The 16,962-nt window shown below is 37.8% G+C and overlaps 1 protein-coding gene across 1 annotated transcript; it reads left to right on the plus strand.

Moving 5' to 3' along the window:
* The first annotated feature begins 3,990 nt into the window (after window positions 1-3,990).
* On the plus strand, window positions 3,991-16,235 carry Cthrc1 (collagen triple helix repeat containing 1). The gene is made up of 4 exons (XM_015486482.2): window positions 3,991-4,335; window positions 8,324-8,545; window positions 10,744-10,960; window positions 15,707-16,235. The coding sequence occupies exons 1-4, from the start codon at window positions 4,183-4,185 to the stop codon at window positions 15,847-15,849; spliced, it is 735 nt and encodes a 244-aa protein (XP_015341968.1). The 5' UTR covers window positions 3,991-4,182; the 3' UTR covers window positions 15,850-16,235.
* The last annotated feature ends 727 nt before the right edge of the window (window positions 16,236-16,962 follow it).

Consider the following 16,962-nt stretch of genomic DNA (forward strand, 5'->3'; position numbering starts at 1 on the left):
TACCTGGAGTAGTCTTCTCATAAACAGTGGCACAGCTAACACCCTTGTCTTCTTCAAGCCTTTGCCAAAGTGTCACCTTGTCATGAAACTAGTCTACCCTATGCAAAATTATGCCTGGCTTCTTCTATACTGCCACTGCCACTTTTCATCCCTCTTACTTCATAGGAAGAGAAAGATCTTAACTGTAGCTCTTGCTCAGTCTTGCCATGTGATACCCTCTGCCATGTTTTGATGTATCAAGAAGGCCCTTACCACATGTTGAACAGACTCCAGCCCATGTTCTTGGACTTCCCAACACCAGAACTGTGAGGCAAATCAACTTCTGTTTATTTGTAAAAACTTTGTAAATCACTCTGTCTCCAGTATTTTGCCATAACAACAGAAAACAGAACATCAAGACAATTGTTCTAAGCCAAAATATAATCATTTCCCTAGGTAATGATGGGTTTGGAAATTGACATGTGATCTGATCCTAGCAGAAGATATAATCCAAGGTCTATAAGGTGACGTCAGAGGTTTTTTGCCCTAAAAAATGACAGACAGGAGACCGTGGGAGATTTTTCTGCACATTTCTGTGCCTGAATGTGGTATCTGGGGCCTTCTGATTGTCATAAGAAAAGGAAGTCAGATGGTAAAACTGACCCACTGAAGATGGCAGGGTGGAGCAATGGAAAGATCTAGGCACATTTTCACTTCAGGGCCTTAAGGTCGAAGATGCCCTCTACCTGGAGTAGTCTTCTCATAAATAGTGGCATAGTTAACTCCTTTATCTTCTTCAAGCCTTTGCCAAAATGTCACCTTGCATGAGACTAGTCTACCCTAGGCAAAATCATGCCTGGCTTCTCCTATACTGTCACTGCTACTTTTCATCCCTCATCATTTTCTATTGTTTTCCATAGAATTTATTGCCTAATATACCTTATGATTACATTATAATTCATTTTTATGTAGATTGTTTACTATCTTTTATGATGAACTAAATTATAAGCTTTATGAGGGCCAAGAAGCTTATCTTTATTATTCACTGATAAACTTCTATAGCTTTGAACAGAACTGAACATATAGTAGACCTCAGTAAACATTCATTCAATGAGTGAATGAATGAATCCCGCAGTAACAGCAGACTTAAGAATCAAAATGTCTCACAGCGTCACTCTTTGGTGTGCTTCTTCTTTCAAACAGAAGAAAGATTTCCTAGGGGATAAAAAAAAAAAAATGGATTTGTTATGGGTGGTCTAGAGGGTAAAACCAAGGCATATGGGTCAAAACTATTTGGAGACACTTAAGGGAACAGCTTCTTTGGTTCAGAAGAGCCCAGAATCCTCCAAAGGGCATCTCCCTGGCCAAGCCCCTGACTCCGGTTTTACCTTTCCATTGCAGTCCCTTTATTTTGATCCTTTTCTGCCCCTATGACACCTGACCCCAAAGGCACCTACTTGGCTTAAGCCTCTGGCTCAATTCTTTCCTCAGTTTCCACCAGCAAGGCTGTATAAAAGTGGAATACTCAAAAGAAATATTACTAAATGCTGAACCTGAACTAAGAATTATCTGACCTCAGTACAATCCTTCTTTGAGGCTTGCTGTATTATCTTGGAAAGTTTATTGAGTTCTCAGTTGCCTTTAGTTGTGTGCCTCAAAAGTAAATTAGGTGGATTGCATTGACTGATTGCTAAATTGAGGCTGACTCTGCAAGTCTTTGTTTCTACTCTTCTGAAGAGGTCAGTGATGTTATATTAGAACTTGTATCACACGAATGAAGGGGGATAAACTATACCCAACGATATTAACTCATTCACTGGCCTTCCTAATTTTTTTCCAAAAGTTTTGTATTGTTTTGGGAACAGGTGCTGAATATGCACGGAAAATGCCATCTGCAGCTACTTCTATTTTAATTATTAACAACTTAAATATTTAAATTCAGGGGCTGGAGTTGTGGCTCAGAGGTAGAGCACTCACCTAGCATGTGCAAGGACCTGGGTTCGATCCTCAGCACCACATAAAAATAAATAAATAAAATAAAGGTATTGTGTTCAACCACAACTAAAAAATAAAAATTAAAAAATATATATATTTAAATTTTAAAATCAAGTTTTTCTTGAACTTTTTTAGCTCAACATAGAAGACATAGGCTCAACTGACACATAAATTTAAAAGGTTTAATTTCACTAAAATTTAGCTCTACTTATAACTCAGCCAAATAAATAATTTTACATAAATTTAAAATATATTAACAAATCTAATATATCTGATTTTTCTCAAATGCCAAATGTCTATTAGGAACAACTTAAAGGTCTAATAAGAAGAACCTTTTAAAATACTCAGCGCCTCTCTCTCTCTCTTTTTGATGAAAATGTAATTATTCATTTCAAATTAATATCACAAATTTAATGTGTTAAATTTTCTTAAGTGTGTTGTATACAAAAATGTCATTGCAAGACTTAGTCCTAAAATTAACCTTGAAAATTAGAATCTGCAAAAGACTCATTTGTTCATCCTTGGCTGGGGAAATCTGGGGAAACAGCACTAGGGACTCAAAACTAATTCCTAATCTTTAATGGGAGCTAAAATTTTTAATGATAGAACAGGCCTAAAGATTAGAACAAAAACAAGCTCATCTGAATAAGATAGTAACTTTCAGAGGTGATAGGATAAAATGCCTTTGCAAACCCACAAAGGAATAGAAGTAAGCACAGAGACAGTAAAATTAAGCTAAACTTTGGGGCTAATTTGGAACCTGGGAGACAAGATATGTGAAAGACCTCTCCTCTGTATGCCATAATGCACTTTTGCTTGATTATAATATCATCTTTAATTAATGATATCCAGCTTACTTATCTTACAATGTGATTGGATTAATTCTGTGAACATGTAATTTAAAACTGCCTGGATGTTAGTGCAGGGTTAGTTCTTTGCTGGTTCCCCTTATCTGGACCCCAGATTTACAGAGAAATTACAGGAGATCACAGTTGCAGCAGGAGGAGGAGAAGGAGGAAATAGAACTAGCTGGAAGAAAGAGTTTCCAGTGGTTCCCTGCTCTCCCTTCCAGCCTCAAGACTGCTGTGACCACAGTGGTTTGGCTGCAAAAGGGCATCAGCCAGGACCTCCTTCAGCTTTCCTTACAGGGCCAGATTCCTGGACATGTGATCTGTTGGTCATATGGAGCATGGCACTTAGAAGGACCCCACACTTGGCTTATTGCTCTGTTGGCATGTTTTGAAATTCTCTCTCTCTCTCTCTCTCTCTCTCTCTCTCTCTTAAACAGAGGCCCCTGCATTCTCATTTTTCACTGGGCAGGGCAAATTATGTAGCCAGTCACAGCTTTAGAACTCATTTAGATTTTTACTTCTGACAAACAGGAATGAAGTTTACCTGTGGCTAGGTATTAGACCAGGAAGGAGCATCCTAGAACTGCCTTGATCTGTTTCCCTGCACATCTGCTCCTTCTCATTAATACTCATCAGTTGAGCTCCCACTAACTTTGGGGTACCGGCTGATCTCTACAGGGAATCTTGTTGAGTTGAATTTGACATCAGCAGCATTACCATTCAACAGCACCCTCCATGTTGCTATAGATGTAGCAGGATTAGTTTTGCGTGTAGTGTACAAAGGTGTACTGGCTCCAACTTGATCCTCCCTGGTGGGTAGCCTGGACCCTGAGAAGCCTTTCTTCCGAATAGAGGGAGGACAGATAAACGGACACAAGGGTTTCGAAAAGGATAATGTCAACCAGAGAACAAGAGTGAATGCTCAAAGTGAACGTCTATGATTGAATGTTGGTTAACTTCCCTGACTGAGCCTCCTCCAAGGCTTCACCTGTGGTTCCTGACCACAGCCACGCCTCCCCGACTCCTCAGGCGGGCGCTGCACCGTGTCCGCGCAGTCGGCGGAGGGTCCCCGCCGCACTGCGGCTGCGGAAGGAGGGGCGGGCAGAGTCTGGCCCGCCCGGGTCTGGCCCGCCCCGCGGCGGTCGGGGTGGGGGCACTAGCCTATTACGGGATGGAAACTCCGGGTGTCCAGGGGGCGGGAGGAGAAATAAGGGAGGTCTGCGCGCGGTGAAAGGCGCATTGATGAAGTCTGTGGCGGCCTCGGAGCACAGCAGGGCTAGACGCTGACCAGGTCTGGCTTCCGCGGTCTTCTCCTCCGCCTACGCCTCCTGCTCCGCGGGGTCTAGCCGCCAGCGCCATGCACCCCCCAGGCCGTGCCACCTCCCCGCAGTGGGGGCTCGGCCTCCTGCTGTTGCTGCTGCTATTGCAGCTGCCCGCACCGTCGAGCGCCTCTGAGACCCCCAAGGGGAAGCAAAAGGCGCTGATCCGGCAGAGGGAGGTGGTGGACCTGGTGAGTTGGGGGAGCCGGATCGGGGCTGCAGCACCAGAAGAGGGTACAGAGGGCACGGGCGAGGTCGTCTGTCCAGCTCTTAGGGGGAGAGTGACCGAACAGTTGTGTATAATGTATCCTGCGATCCTGTGGTTGTCCTGCTTTGTCTATGTATAAGGAAGGACCCGGGTTATGCGTGCAGTAGAGTCTTGGAACTGAAGGGGAGACCAAAATCAGAGGCCATCGTGGGGCGGAGATGCAACGTGGGTCTGGTGGAACTCGCCCAGTAATTTCTGGCCTCAGGGGAGGCCACCCTTGGGAGGGGTGAGAGAGGGTTAGGGCGGCAATGAGGGTAGAATAAAGATCTTGGGTAGGTAGAGTGGGCTAGAAAAGACCCTGGATGGCTTATCTCCTGGGCTTGAGCCAGGGCCTTGCAACGTGTCCTTTGTTGGGGCTGGTGGCCACGTCTCCCTGAAGGAAAGAATAACAACCCCCACAAAGCATTCGTCCAACTCTCTGTAACTTGAAGACTATGAGTCACAGTGGGTCATCTTCCTGGGGAGTATGGGCTGCAATTTACTTTGTTGGACAACCACAGCTGGGGCCAGGAAAGGTTCAGAGGGTTTAGGCCGGAAGGGCAAATGAAAGGTACCAGCACTGACCCATTTCATTTGCTCTGTTTAGATGAGCAGTCAGGTCTTCAGCCTGTGGCCACCAGGTAGGAGCATCACAGTGGTGCTATGGGAGGAGAGCAAATAAGTAGCCCAAGTGCTTTCTGAGGGGCCAACCTGAGAGAAGGTCTGTTTACTTAAAGCTCTTTCCCTCTAAAAGCCAATTAAACCCTGTGGGGGTGGGGAGGCAGTGTCATGTGGCAAGAGCAAGTCTTTCACAGATATTTGTAGTCCTTGGCACATCACAAACTTCAACTCTTAGACCAGCCTCTTGCAGACGAATATGGTTGATAGGCATTGCAGAACATAAGACAGGAGACATTTATTGATTTTTTTTTTAAAGTTTCAAATTTGTTAAACTGCCATTCTAAACTGGCAGCCAGTTCTATGCTGGATTCAACAGCGCTGGAAAAAAATTCCTGCCGTTTCACACAGCACTTTTTGGTGATAGGCTGTGTAATTTTGTTCCACAAAAGCAGACTATGTGTTCAGGACTACAGTTCTATTTTAAATCTCTAAATTGTTAAAACTGTACCAAATGGCTGTGGTTTGTGTGTAGTTTGCATTTTATGAATGTGTAATTATGATCACAAAATACCCCTTCTCCCCATAAAGCTAGCAATTTTCCCCCTCTAAGGATTTACAGCCCCTGTGGTTTGGCCACAACTCTAGCCCAACTTGGAAAAGCTTATTGTGCAGCCAGGCTCAGGTGCATCCTGTGGCTTGGGTTTGGTTTGGGTGATAGAAAAAGTCCACGCAGTCATTAAGAAGGTTTCAACAGATTCTATAAAGCAACTTCTTTGTATAGGATCTTTCAAAGCCTTCCTTTCAAGTTCCCACCAAGTTCTGCCCCCTGGTGGCTAGTGAAAGAAAATGGGGTGGGGCAAATTTGAGCTTACCGGATACATTTTTGATTTTATAGACATTTTTTTGAGACTCTAAATGTGTTGGGCTAGCATTTTAAGGTGGATGAAGACAAATTTAATACCAGTCAAACCAAGTCCAATAAAGTCATGTGATCTCTGAAATGCAATTTTTACATGGAAACATGGCACTATTGACATTTTGGGCCAGGTAATTCCTCATTGTGGGGATGTCCTGTGCATTGGTAGCATGGTTAACATCATTTCTGACCTCTACCAACTAGAGTCCATTGGTAATCTCCCCACAAAAATTGCTGCAACCCAATGTCTGTGGACATTGCCAAGTGTCTCTTGGGAGACGAAACTGTCCCCAGTTGAGAATCATTAATAGTATGGAAAAATAATCCTTAATCCATGTAGCATCTTGCCCTGAGGAAAATAATAGTGAAAAAAATAAATAGTACCAAAAGAAATTTTATTGTTTATTCCTTCACACGTTAAATATATGTCCAAACATGTATGTATGTATATGTGTATTATATATATATACACACACACATATCTATCTATCTATCTATCTATATATATATATACACACACACATATCTATATCTATCTATCTGTATATATATCTGCAAGTGAAAGTGAATGAAATTATTAAAATGAAAATTAATTCTAATGTATGCCAAACCTTAAAAAAAACAGTTTTTATTTTGGCATGTCTTCAAATACTTTTGCAATTTTAAAATACTTTTGTTACTATTTCTCTGAGTAAATAAATAATAGTGCCTTTTTTGTCTTAAAGTAGGGAAAATGGCAGTATCTAAATTACAGAATATCATGGACTAAAACAAAGATCAAGCTGGTGATGTGAGAAGCAAATTTGTTGGCAAACAGTCTAGTAGGATCCTTCATAGATAGTGTTATTATTGGATTTTGTAATCTGATCATGCCCAATCTCAGATTATAAGGTTAAAAGATAAGCTTTGACATCCTTTTACTATATAAAGAGCCTTGGATGTGTTCTCAATGAATAGTATATTTATACAGAATGATAATATTAGACAATTTATACAAATATCAAAAGTATTAAAGAATTTAAATGTATGCAATGAGTTTTGGAAAGTCTAATGAATGGCACCCCTGTTCCCATGTGAACTAATTCAAGGGTAGGCACAGGAATTGGACAGATGGAGCTCAAAATATCACCTTTGCTGCATGGCTCAGATGTGCAAGCAATTGGGTTTGCTAATGCGCTCTTCCTCAAATCTAGACCCTTGTGGAGTCCAGTCAAGGAGACATCTATCCTGAGTCACAGCCTCATACTAGTCTTTGGGGGATTAGAATGATAATAGCTGGCATGTACAGTGTTTACTGTATTCCAAGCATTGTTCTAAGCACATTTTTTATATATGATGCACTTAAATCTTATATACACCCTACAAAATGGGAATCTTTGTTATTATCCATATTTCACAGATAAGGAAATGCACATCGAAATGTTGAGTAATTGGCCCTATCTTAAATAGCTAATAAGGGGTGGAGCCAGGATTAAAATCCAAAGAAACTGGCTTTAAAATCCATGTATTCAAACTCTACAAAATACTCCCCACTACATACATATAAACAACCACCGCAAAACAGAGAATCCTAGCACTTACACATGGTTTGATATGTGATTGCACCCCTACTGAGGACCGGTGGTCATATGGAACTAAGCCACTTACTTCTTTTTGGGAAGGCAGGGTGGGTTAAAGACCAGAAGTGTTACCCTTGTACTACTTCCTCCATATAAAAATGATTCAGAGGGTTTGGGCCAGCATGGCAAATGAAGGGTCCCAGTGCAGACCCTTCAACAAGTGGAGGATATGTATATCCAATGTAGAGCTGTTAACAGTAGAAGGTAATTATTGACTGCTAAGATTTTATTTTACAAATCTGTCCCTAGCAATTCACTGTAGGGAATAATAACTCAGAAGAAAAAAGCTATATAGATGAAGATTTTCATTACAATATTAATGATAGGAAAAAACAAGTAAATTTAATATCCAAAGATGGTGCACTGTTTGCATGAACTGTAAGAAGAGTATAATTATGAAGTTCAAGTCCCTTTATAACCTCTATAAGGTTAGGAGAAAAAAGGCAGAATATGAAATTATATCTATCTAGGAATACAGCTATTTAAAATTATATGTGCTTTAATGAGCAGTGGAAAGAAACAGGCAAATGAAAACATTTTGTCCTTTTTGATTTGTGTGTGTGCATACATATGTGTGTGTGAAGTTTGTGCAATAAAAAATGATGGAAATTGCAATATTTTAGAAATAATTTTTAAAAGAATTATCTATAAGATCTTACCTAGAACATGGACAAGTGGTTTGAAGGGATTCAAATAAATGCAATTTTAATCATTATATTGAACCTTTGAAGCTTATGGTGATGAGAGTTATTTTCTCCTTTCCTTTCTTGCTGTAGTACAATGGAATGTGTTTACAAGGACCAGCAGGGGTGCCTGGTCGTGATGGGAATCCTGGGGCCAATGGCATTCCAGGTACCCCTGGGATCCCAGGTCGGGATGGATTCAAAGGAGAAAAGGGGGAGTGCCTGAGGGAAACCTTTGAGGAGTCCTGGACCCCTAACTACAAGCAGTGTTCATGGAATTCATTGAATTATGGCATAGATCTTGGAAAAATTGCTGTAAGTAAAGTCTGAATTACTTTCAAGTTGAAGCAAAACTTTAGGATTTTATATTCGACTGTTAATTTTCTAGGTAGGATTTTATTGTGGTTTCTTTTTTTTTTTTTAACCAAAAGACTAAAAAATAAAATAAAATAAGGAGCAGGTAACATATAACTTTTAACTTAAAATTAATGAAAAAGTTGATAACATTTCAGTTAATTTCATAAAAGTATTTTAAGACAAATTACTTTTATGTTTTTTAACCATAATGTTTAAAATAAGTTACTCTTGTTTTTTAAATGCAAGCAAAAAAAGAGAACGTGGGTTTTCTAATCTTTTCATAAAGTGAATTTAAATTTAAATCAGTCTAAGAAATTCTTCTGTGGCTTCAGACCTAAAAACGGAAAAAGTTTCCAAGAATTACCACATTATAGGATCTGCAAATGGGAAGTCCGTTGGTATTTGTCCTTATTTCAGGTAGTATGCTCAGCTTAAAATTGCTGAAGAGAAGTGAAATGTACCAGATGGGGTTTACTATAACCATTTAAAATTATCCTGCAACATTTTGTATGTGTATAGGGGGATTACTCAAAATAGCATGTCTGATGTCTGGCAAGGCATTTTGATTGCATTCAGTTCTCTCTCTCTCTCTCTCTCTCTAACTAGAGCTTGAACTCAGAGTGCATTACTACTGAGCTACATCCTCATCCCTTTATAAATTTTTTTGTTTTGAGACAGGATCCCCATAAATTGCTGAGGCTGGCCTTGAACTTGCAAACCTCCTACTTCAGCCTCCCAAGTCGCTGGGATTATATAGGCATACACCATCACACCCGGCATGATTCAGTCACTTTGATTAGTGTTCTTCTAAAGTAATTGGGGGCTGAACAGAGTTGAAGTTGTACTATTTTATAAATCATCATCATTTGTTGATCAACTCTGATGTGATTCCACATGTACACCACAATATCTCATGATTTTAACTACTACTACCACTCCTAGGCAAATAGAAGAGATTTTATTTTTATAAAGTATTCGAGTCTTGCAATCTGCACATTATCCCTGTTCCTCATCTCAGACTATTATCTATAAAGAGTTTGAGACTGACTTCATTTTCTGATAGAAGTTCCATCTAGCTGCCATAGTATTGGTGACTGTGAGCTTTTCTCTGTTCATATGTAATTTCTTAGAAAGCATTTTTTTAAAAATGTTGCCTAGTTATTTAAACATCTGACATTGATAAAATGCTCACTTATTTAGAGTTGTTCATCACGAGTTGTTGAGTTCTTTCTAAAAGCTATCCTAATGGATGTTGCCTTATTAATATGTTTTTGAGTTCTTTTAAAGGTAATCAGAATGAGTACAGGATCTTTTAAAAAATACTTGATTTCTTCAAGTAAAAGATGATAGGGCCATAAGTGAAAAGATAAATTTTTCAAAGACTAATTAGAGGAAAAAAAAAAAGAATCTTGGACTTATGATTGTGTCATAGAGGTAAAGTCTAATGCTTTACCCCCTTATACTGTTTGCTCAAAGAGGCCTAGTCAGAGATTTATGGACAGCGCTAGCCTAGAATGCAAGTTCCCTGAAGGCAGGGATTATATTTTGTTAACTGCTGCATCCATACCAGCTAGCACATAGTTGGTACTTAATATTTTTTTTAATGTTTATTTTTTAGTTGTAGTTGGACACAATACCTTTATTTATTTATTTTTATGTGGTGCTGAGGATCGAACCCAGGGCCACGCACATGTTAGGCAAGCGCTCTACTGCTGAGCCACAACCCCAGCCCCGGTGCTTAGTATTTTTTGAATAGAAAAAGAAAAGTAAGGCTGGGGATGTAGTTCAGTTGGTAGAGTGCTTGTTTGCCTCACATGCACACAGCCATGGGTTCAAACCCCAACACCACAAAAAAAAAAAAAAAAAAGTATATAGAATGGTTGGTTGAAAATACTGAAAACTAGCTGTTTTTGGTAAATCTGAAAGATACATATAATGAAGTGACGAATTCTAAGAAAGCCATTATTTGATTTTCTTAGAGTTCTTATATCTTATATTAAAGTCTATCTCATAAGGAATTTCCCTTTGTAAAAGTTAAGCTTTTTAAATACATTGGAGAGAAGAATAATTAAGTAAAATTCACAATATAATTTCAAAGTCTCTTTTTAACAAACAGGGAAAGTGTTAATCAAATTGCGTTTTTCCGTTTGTGGCAGGAGTGTACATTTACAAAGATGCGCTCTAACAGTGCTCTGCGCGTTTTGTTCAGTGGCTCGCTTCGACTGAAGTGCAGAAACGCATGCTGTCAGCGTTGGTACTTCACATTCAATGGAGCTGAATGTTCAGGACCTCTTCCCATCGAAGCCATCATTTATTTGGACCAAGGAAGCCCTGAACTGAATTCAACAATTAACATTCATCGAACTTCTTCTGGTATGTAAAATAGTGATATTACCTCAGATCAGTCATGGTTTTAACCGAGTTCCACTATCCTGTTGAGTCACTAGCCCGCTATGAAGGGCTCTCTAGTAAATTTGCAGTTTATGGTCCTCCACCCTGGGGTGCACTTCAAAATTACACAGGATCTTTTTAAAAAATGTATGGATACATGGGTCCCATCTCTGACCAATTGACTCAGAATCTCTAGAGGTAAGACCCCAGCATCAGTATTTTTCAAAAGATCCCTCAGTGATTCTGATGTGCCCCAGGGTTGAAGAATCAATGATTTCTTACTCATCTACTTAAAAATAGCTGAGGGAAAAGGAAGAGCCCCCCCCCCCACTGCTTACCAGAAGAATTAGTATTTCAGCAATCTTTAGGGATCCAAGTCAGATACTTATCTAAAAGACATCAAGGGCATTGCTTCCACTTTTTCTCAAGTCATAAAGAAGATATTTTAACCCACTCTCTTTGCATATAAAGAAGGTGCAGGGAAATTGAGCATCTTTCCATGATATAGTAGAATTATTTTCAGAAAAGTAAAAACCAGTCTCCCAGCCCTCTTTTTGATTAGACTAAAAAGCTTTGTCATTAAGCCCTTACTTGAAACATGTGATGGACAGAAAGAAGCACTTCCTATCTGAGAAGCAGCCTCTAAAACAAGAAAAAAAAAAAAAAGATATAAAATTCCAGGGGCTGGGGTTGTGGCTCAGTGCTAGAGTGCTTGCCTAGCATGTCTGAGGCACTGGGTTTGATTCTCAACACCATATATAAATAAATAAATAATGAAGGTCATCAACAACTAAACAAATATTTTAAAAAATATAAAATTCCATTTGGAAGTGGTATGTTTAGACAGTAGTTGATATAAGCAACTAATTTTCTATGATATTATCTTCAGGGTGTGCATTAATGTCTTGCTATATAATTTAAGGTCTAAGGCCCAGGAACTTTGACTATATAAATTATTAAACAAAGCATTTCCCAAACATTATGTGGAAATAATTATGATCAATTTGGTAGGGTGTTCAAATAATTTGCTATTAATAAGAGTCTCTGTAACAGTGTGAATTAAAAGTTATTTCTATATAATAAAATCACTTTTCCCTTGCATACTGAAACTCTTTCTTAAGGGAAAGGGAAGCAGGTGCACTTAAGACAGCCCATCCCAGGAGGATTTATGTAGCCTTGGGTATGCCTGGAGTCTGAGGAAACTTTGATTGTCATCTGTTACCTGAGTCTAGGAGGAAAACAGGTCAAGAACTCTCAGTCCTATGTATTTTAGGTGCTTAACCAGCTATGTTACATTAATTATCACAGCAAAAATTTTAAATTTACTCATTTGACAAACAGTATTTGATTTGTTAAAGATGATGAAGTGACTGTTTGACTTTCCCCATGTGAGGCTGATGCTAGACCCAAGTTTTCTGGTTTCCTGAGGCTGTTGGATGATGGGCCTTGATATCAAAGTCTTGGGAAAACAGAATATTACTTGGCATTGTCACCTGGCACAGTACTGAGAACACCAGAGTGGGTGGGACTGTGGGCCCACCGCTTAGTTCCCCCAACTTTAGAAGTGCCAGGTGCCTGGATTCTGATGGACTGCCCTGGATTCAGTTAGCTAATGGAAGCAGATTGCTTCAGACCTACATCCCAAAGGCTGCTGGAATGGACTAACCTCAACCAAATGGGAATCCTAACCAGTCATATGAAAGCACTAAGCTTGAATAGAAAACCTAACCAGTCACTATACTACTTTTATGCCAAGATTCATTGTCTTAAAGAATCTGCCAACCTATAGTTCCTCTTCCCCCTTCACACATACCTATTTTTGCCTGTTATGATGACCCTGCTGGAATTTTGTTTTCCTTTTAGGTGTAGGTGAAAACCCTTAGTAAGATGGAATGCAAGTTGTGTATTTGTATGTGGAAAAGTCCAAAGGATATGCAAAAAGGTGCATAATTATAAGGCATGAGAACAGAGAAAAGGGAACAGGGATTTATTTTTTTAATAAATTTATGTTTTTTACTTTTTAAAAAAAATTGTTCTAATTAGTTACACATGACAATAGAATGTATTTTGACATATCATATGTAAACAGAGTATAATTTCTTATTCTTCTGGTTGTACATGATGTAGAATTACACAAGTCAAGTAATCATATATGCACATAGGGTATTAATGTCCAATTCATTCTACCTCCCTCCCCTCCCTTCACTCCCCTTTAATCTAAAGTACCTCTATTTTTCCCTAGTCCTCATACCCTTATGTGAATTAGCATCCATATATCAGACAAAATATTTGGCCTTTGGTTCTGGCTTATTTTGCTTAGCATGATTTTCTCCAGCTCCATCTATTCATCACCAAATTCCATAATTTCATTTTTCTTTAAGGCTGAGTAATATTCCATTGTGTACATATACCACATTCTCTTTATCTAGTCATCTGTTGAAGGGCACCTAGGTTGGTTCCACAGTTTAACTGTTATGAATTGAGCTGCTATAAACATTGATGTGGCTGCATCATCATAGAATGTTGCTTTTAAGTCCTTTGGATATAAACTAAGGAGTGGGATAATTGGGTCAAATGATGGTTTCATTCCAAGTTTCCGGAGGACTCTACATACTGCTTTGCATCAATTTGCAGCCCCACCAACAATGTATGAGTGTACCTTTTTCCCCACATCCTTACCAACATTTATTGTTGCTTGTGGTTTTGATCATTGCCATTCTGATTGGAGTGAGATGAAATCTCAGTGTAGTTTTTATTTGCATTTCTCTATATGAACATTTCTCTATATGAAAAATACATGAACATTTTTTCATATATTTGTTGATGGATTATATTTATTCTGTGAAGTGTCTGTTCAAATCCTTAGCCCATATATTGATTGGGTTATTTGCTTTTTGATGTTATTTTTTTTTAGTTCTTTATTTATAATGGAGATTAATGCTGTATCTAAGGTACATGTGGTTAAAATTTTCCCATTCTGTAGGCTCTCTCTTCATGTTTTTTCCTTTGCTGAGAAGAAGTGTTTTAGTTTGATTACATCCCATTTATTGATTCTTGATTTTACTTCATGTGCTTTAGGGGTCTTGTTAAGGAAGTCAGTTCCTAGGCTGACATGGTAGAGATTTAGGCCTATTTTTTCTTCTATTAGGCACAGGGTCTCTGGGTGCCTAAGTCCTTGATTCACTTTGAGTTGATTTTTGTGCAGGGTGAGAGAGAGGGGTTAAATTTCATTTTGCTACATAAGGATTTCCGGTTTTCTCAGCACCATTTATTGAAGAGGCTATCTTTTCTCTATTGTATGTTTTTGGTGCCTTTGTCTAGTATGAGATAACTGTATTTATGTGGGTTTGTCTCTGTGTCTTCTATTCTGTACCACTGGTCTACAAGTTATTTTGGTGCCAATACCATGCCGTTTTGTTACTATGGCTCTGTAGTATAATTTAAGGGTTGGTATTGTGATGTCTCCTGATTCAATTTTCTTGGTAAGGATTGCTTTGGCTATTCTGAGCCTCTCATTTTTTCAAATGAATTTCATGACTACGTTTTCTATTTCTATGAAGAATGTCATTGGGATTTTAATAGGAATTCCATTAAATCTGGATAGTGCTTTGATAGTATGGCCATTTTGACAATATTAATTCTGCCTATCCAAGAGCATGAATGATCTTTCCATCTTTTAAGGCCTTCTTCTATTTCTTTCTTTGGTATTCTGTAGTTTTCATTGTAAAGATCTTTCACCTCTTTTGTTAGTTTGAGTCCAAAATATTTTATTTATTTGAGGCTATTGTGAATGGGGTAGTTTTCCTAATTTCTCTTTCAGTGGATTCATCACTGATGTATAGGAACACATTTGATTTATGGGAGTTAATTTTTATATCCTGCTTCTTTGCTGAATTCATTTATTAGTTCTAAAAGTTTTCCAGTGGAATTTTTTGGATCTTCTAAATATAGAATGGTGCATTATCTTTTTAATATATTGATTGCAATTTGACAGAATTTTATTGAGATTTTTTTGCATCTATGTTCATCAGAGATATTGGTCTGAAGTTTTCTTTCCTTGATGTGTCTTTGCCTGGTTTTGGTATCAGAGTGATACTAGCTTCACAGAATGAGTTTGGAAGGATTCCCTCTTTTTCTATTTCATGGGATAATTTGAGGAGTATTGGTATTAATGCTTAAAATAAGTTATTTATTATAAGGAAAGTCTGTATAAAATGGAATTCCCAGATTGAAGGGCTGGTATAATGATTATGTTAGAATTTCTTTTAATATTATAAAAGTCCTTTCTTCTATTTGAGTAGCATCAACTGTACAGATACGTGTTTGGAAGGAGTTCCTTAAAACAATTTTTAAAAAGACTTGCATATCTTGGTTCAGGCCTCTTCCAAATTTGGGAAGTCTTGGCTTTTAAAAGTATAGGCTTCCTTTGTTTAGTAAATAAATTGCTTTTTGATTTCAGGCTATCTCTGTAAGTACACGGACTCTGGTTTTATGATTGAAACCTGTAAGAAAAGTTAAGCTTGTAACACAAAACAGCTATGCATACATCTTTTAAAAGTATTTATGTACCAAGAAAAAGTACATAACTTTATTATGAAACGCTTATCAGGTATTAGAATTTTAGTTAGCTTTATATAAACAGAATTATAACCTAGCTTTCTAAAGTAAATACAAAGTGAATGGTTTTGCTTTCATTTTTGAAGACTTTAATTGTCATTTGTTTTGCAGTGGAAGGACTCTGCGAAGGGATCGGTGCTGGATTAGTGGATGTTGCTATCTGGGTTGGTACTTGTTCAGATTACCCGAAAGGAGATGCTTCTACTGGATGGAATTCAGTATCTCGCATCATTATTGAAGAACTACCCAAATAAATTTTTCATTCCCTACCTCTTTTTTTTTTGAATCATACCTTTGGTTCATTTAAATGACATTTAAAAAATCATTTTATACATATATTTGAGTGAAAAACAAAGCTAAAAATGTTTACAGACCAAAGTGTGATTTCACACTTTTTTTAAACCTAGTACTATCCATTTTATTTCAATCAAAATGGTTTCAGGATTTTTTTAGTTGATTAGAATCCTTTCCTCCTATTCACATTCTCTGAACCTATAGTTGGAATGTCATTGTGGTCTTTAGTTTTTCCTATTCTGTTAGCATAGCCTTTTAAAAAAATATCCAAATTACCAGTTTTTGTACAAGTTGTAAATGTTTAAAATTGTTTTATATCTGTTAAATAAAACTTATTTGAAACAAATTTCCTTAAACTAATTTCCACTAAAATTGAAGTTTCCAGTATTTTATATCTGAAGAGTACAAATCTAATTTTGTATTTATTCATTTAACAACTTATGAATTTCAATATGGTGCCATATCTTGAAGAATACAAAGAGAAAAGGATGTCTAAGTGCTAGGAAATTGTAAGAGAACTGTAAGAATTTTATCTTTATTTAACAGAGTAAAAAGACATGGACTCTGGCTTCCAGTTGTTTACCCTTTGGTAGAAAGGATCAGACATACACAAAAATAAAAGTGTTGAAAGGGATAGTGTAGGTCAAAGGAAGAAAGATCAGAAAGAATTCACGAAGGCTGGGTAGGTGTAAGACTGATGAACTTAAGCAAATTATAGGCTTGAATTGGAATTATTAGTATGAACTAATAAAATACTTTATCTTAAGTAAAGCCAGAAAACAGTAAGGACATAATCTTTTAGCCTTGTACTGAAAGGGGCTTCTAACAATGATCAGTCCAGTGACACTCAGATTGTGATCCCAATATACCATTTGCTACTAAAAGGATCTTTAAAAAATGGGTGATTTGGGGACAGGAAATGTATCTGAGCCTGTAACACTTTGCCATACTTGAAAATAAGGCAACTATACAAGACAAGTCAAAAGGCTCTTAAAGAGCCAGCTGGAACTGTTTCCCATTGGCAAGGATGACACGATTTGAGCATAAATAAAAATAATAACTACAGTGGTTTG

This window comes from Marmota marmota, unplaced genomic scaffold (genome assembly GCF_001458135.2).
Source record: "Marmota marmota marmota unplaced genomic scaffold, marMar, whole genome shotgun sequence".
Classification (NCBI taxonomy): Eukaryota; Metazoa; Chordata; class Mammalia; order Rodentia; family Sciuridae; genus Marmota; species Marmota marmota.

Coding starts and splice junctions, on each gene's coding strand:
- Cthrc1 (XM_015486482.2), top strand. CDS start 4,183: ATGCACCCCCCAGGCCGTGCCACCTCCCCGCAGTGGGGGCTCGGCCTC. Junction 4,336..8,323: donor AGAGGGAGGTGGTGGACCTG/GTGAGTTGGGGG, acceptor TTCTTGCTGTAG/TACAATGGAATGTGTTTACA. Junction 10,961..15,706: donor CATTCATCGAACTTCTTCTG/GTATGTAAAATA, acceptor TTTGTTTTGCAG/TGGAAGGACTCTGCGAAGGG.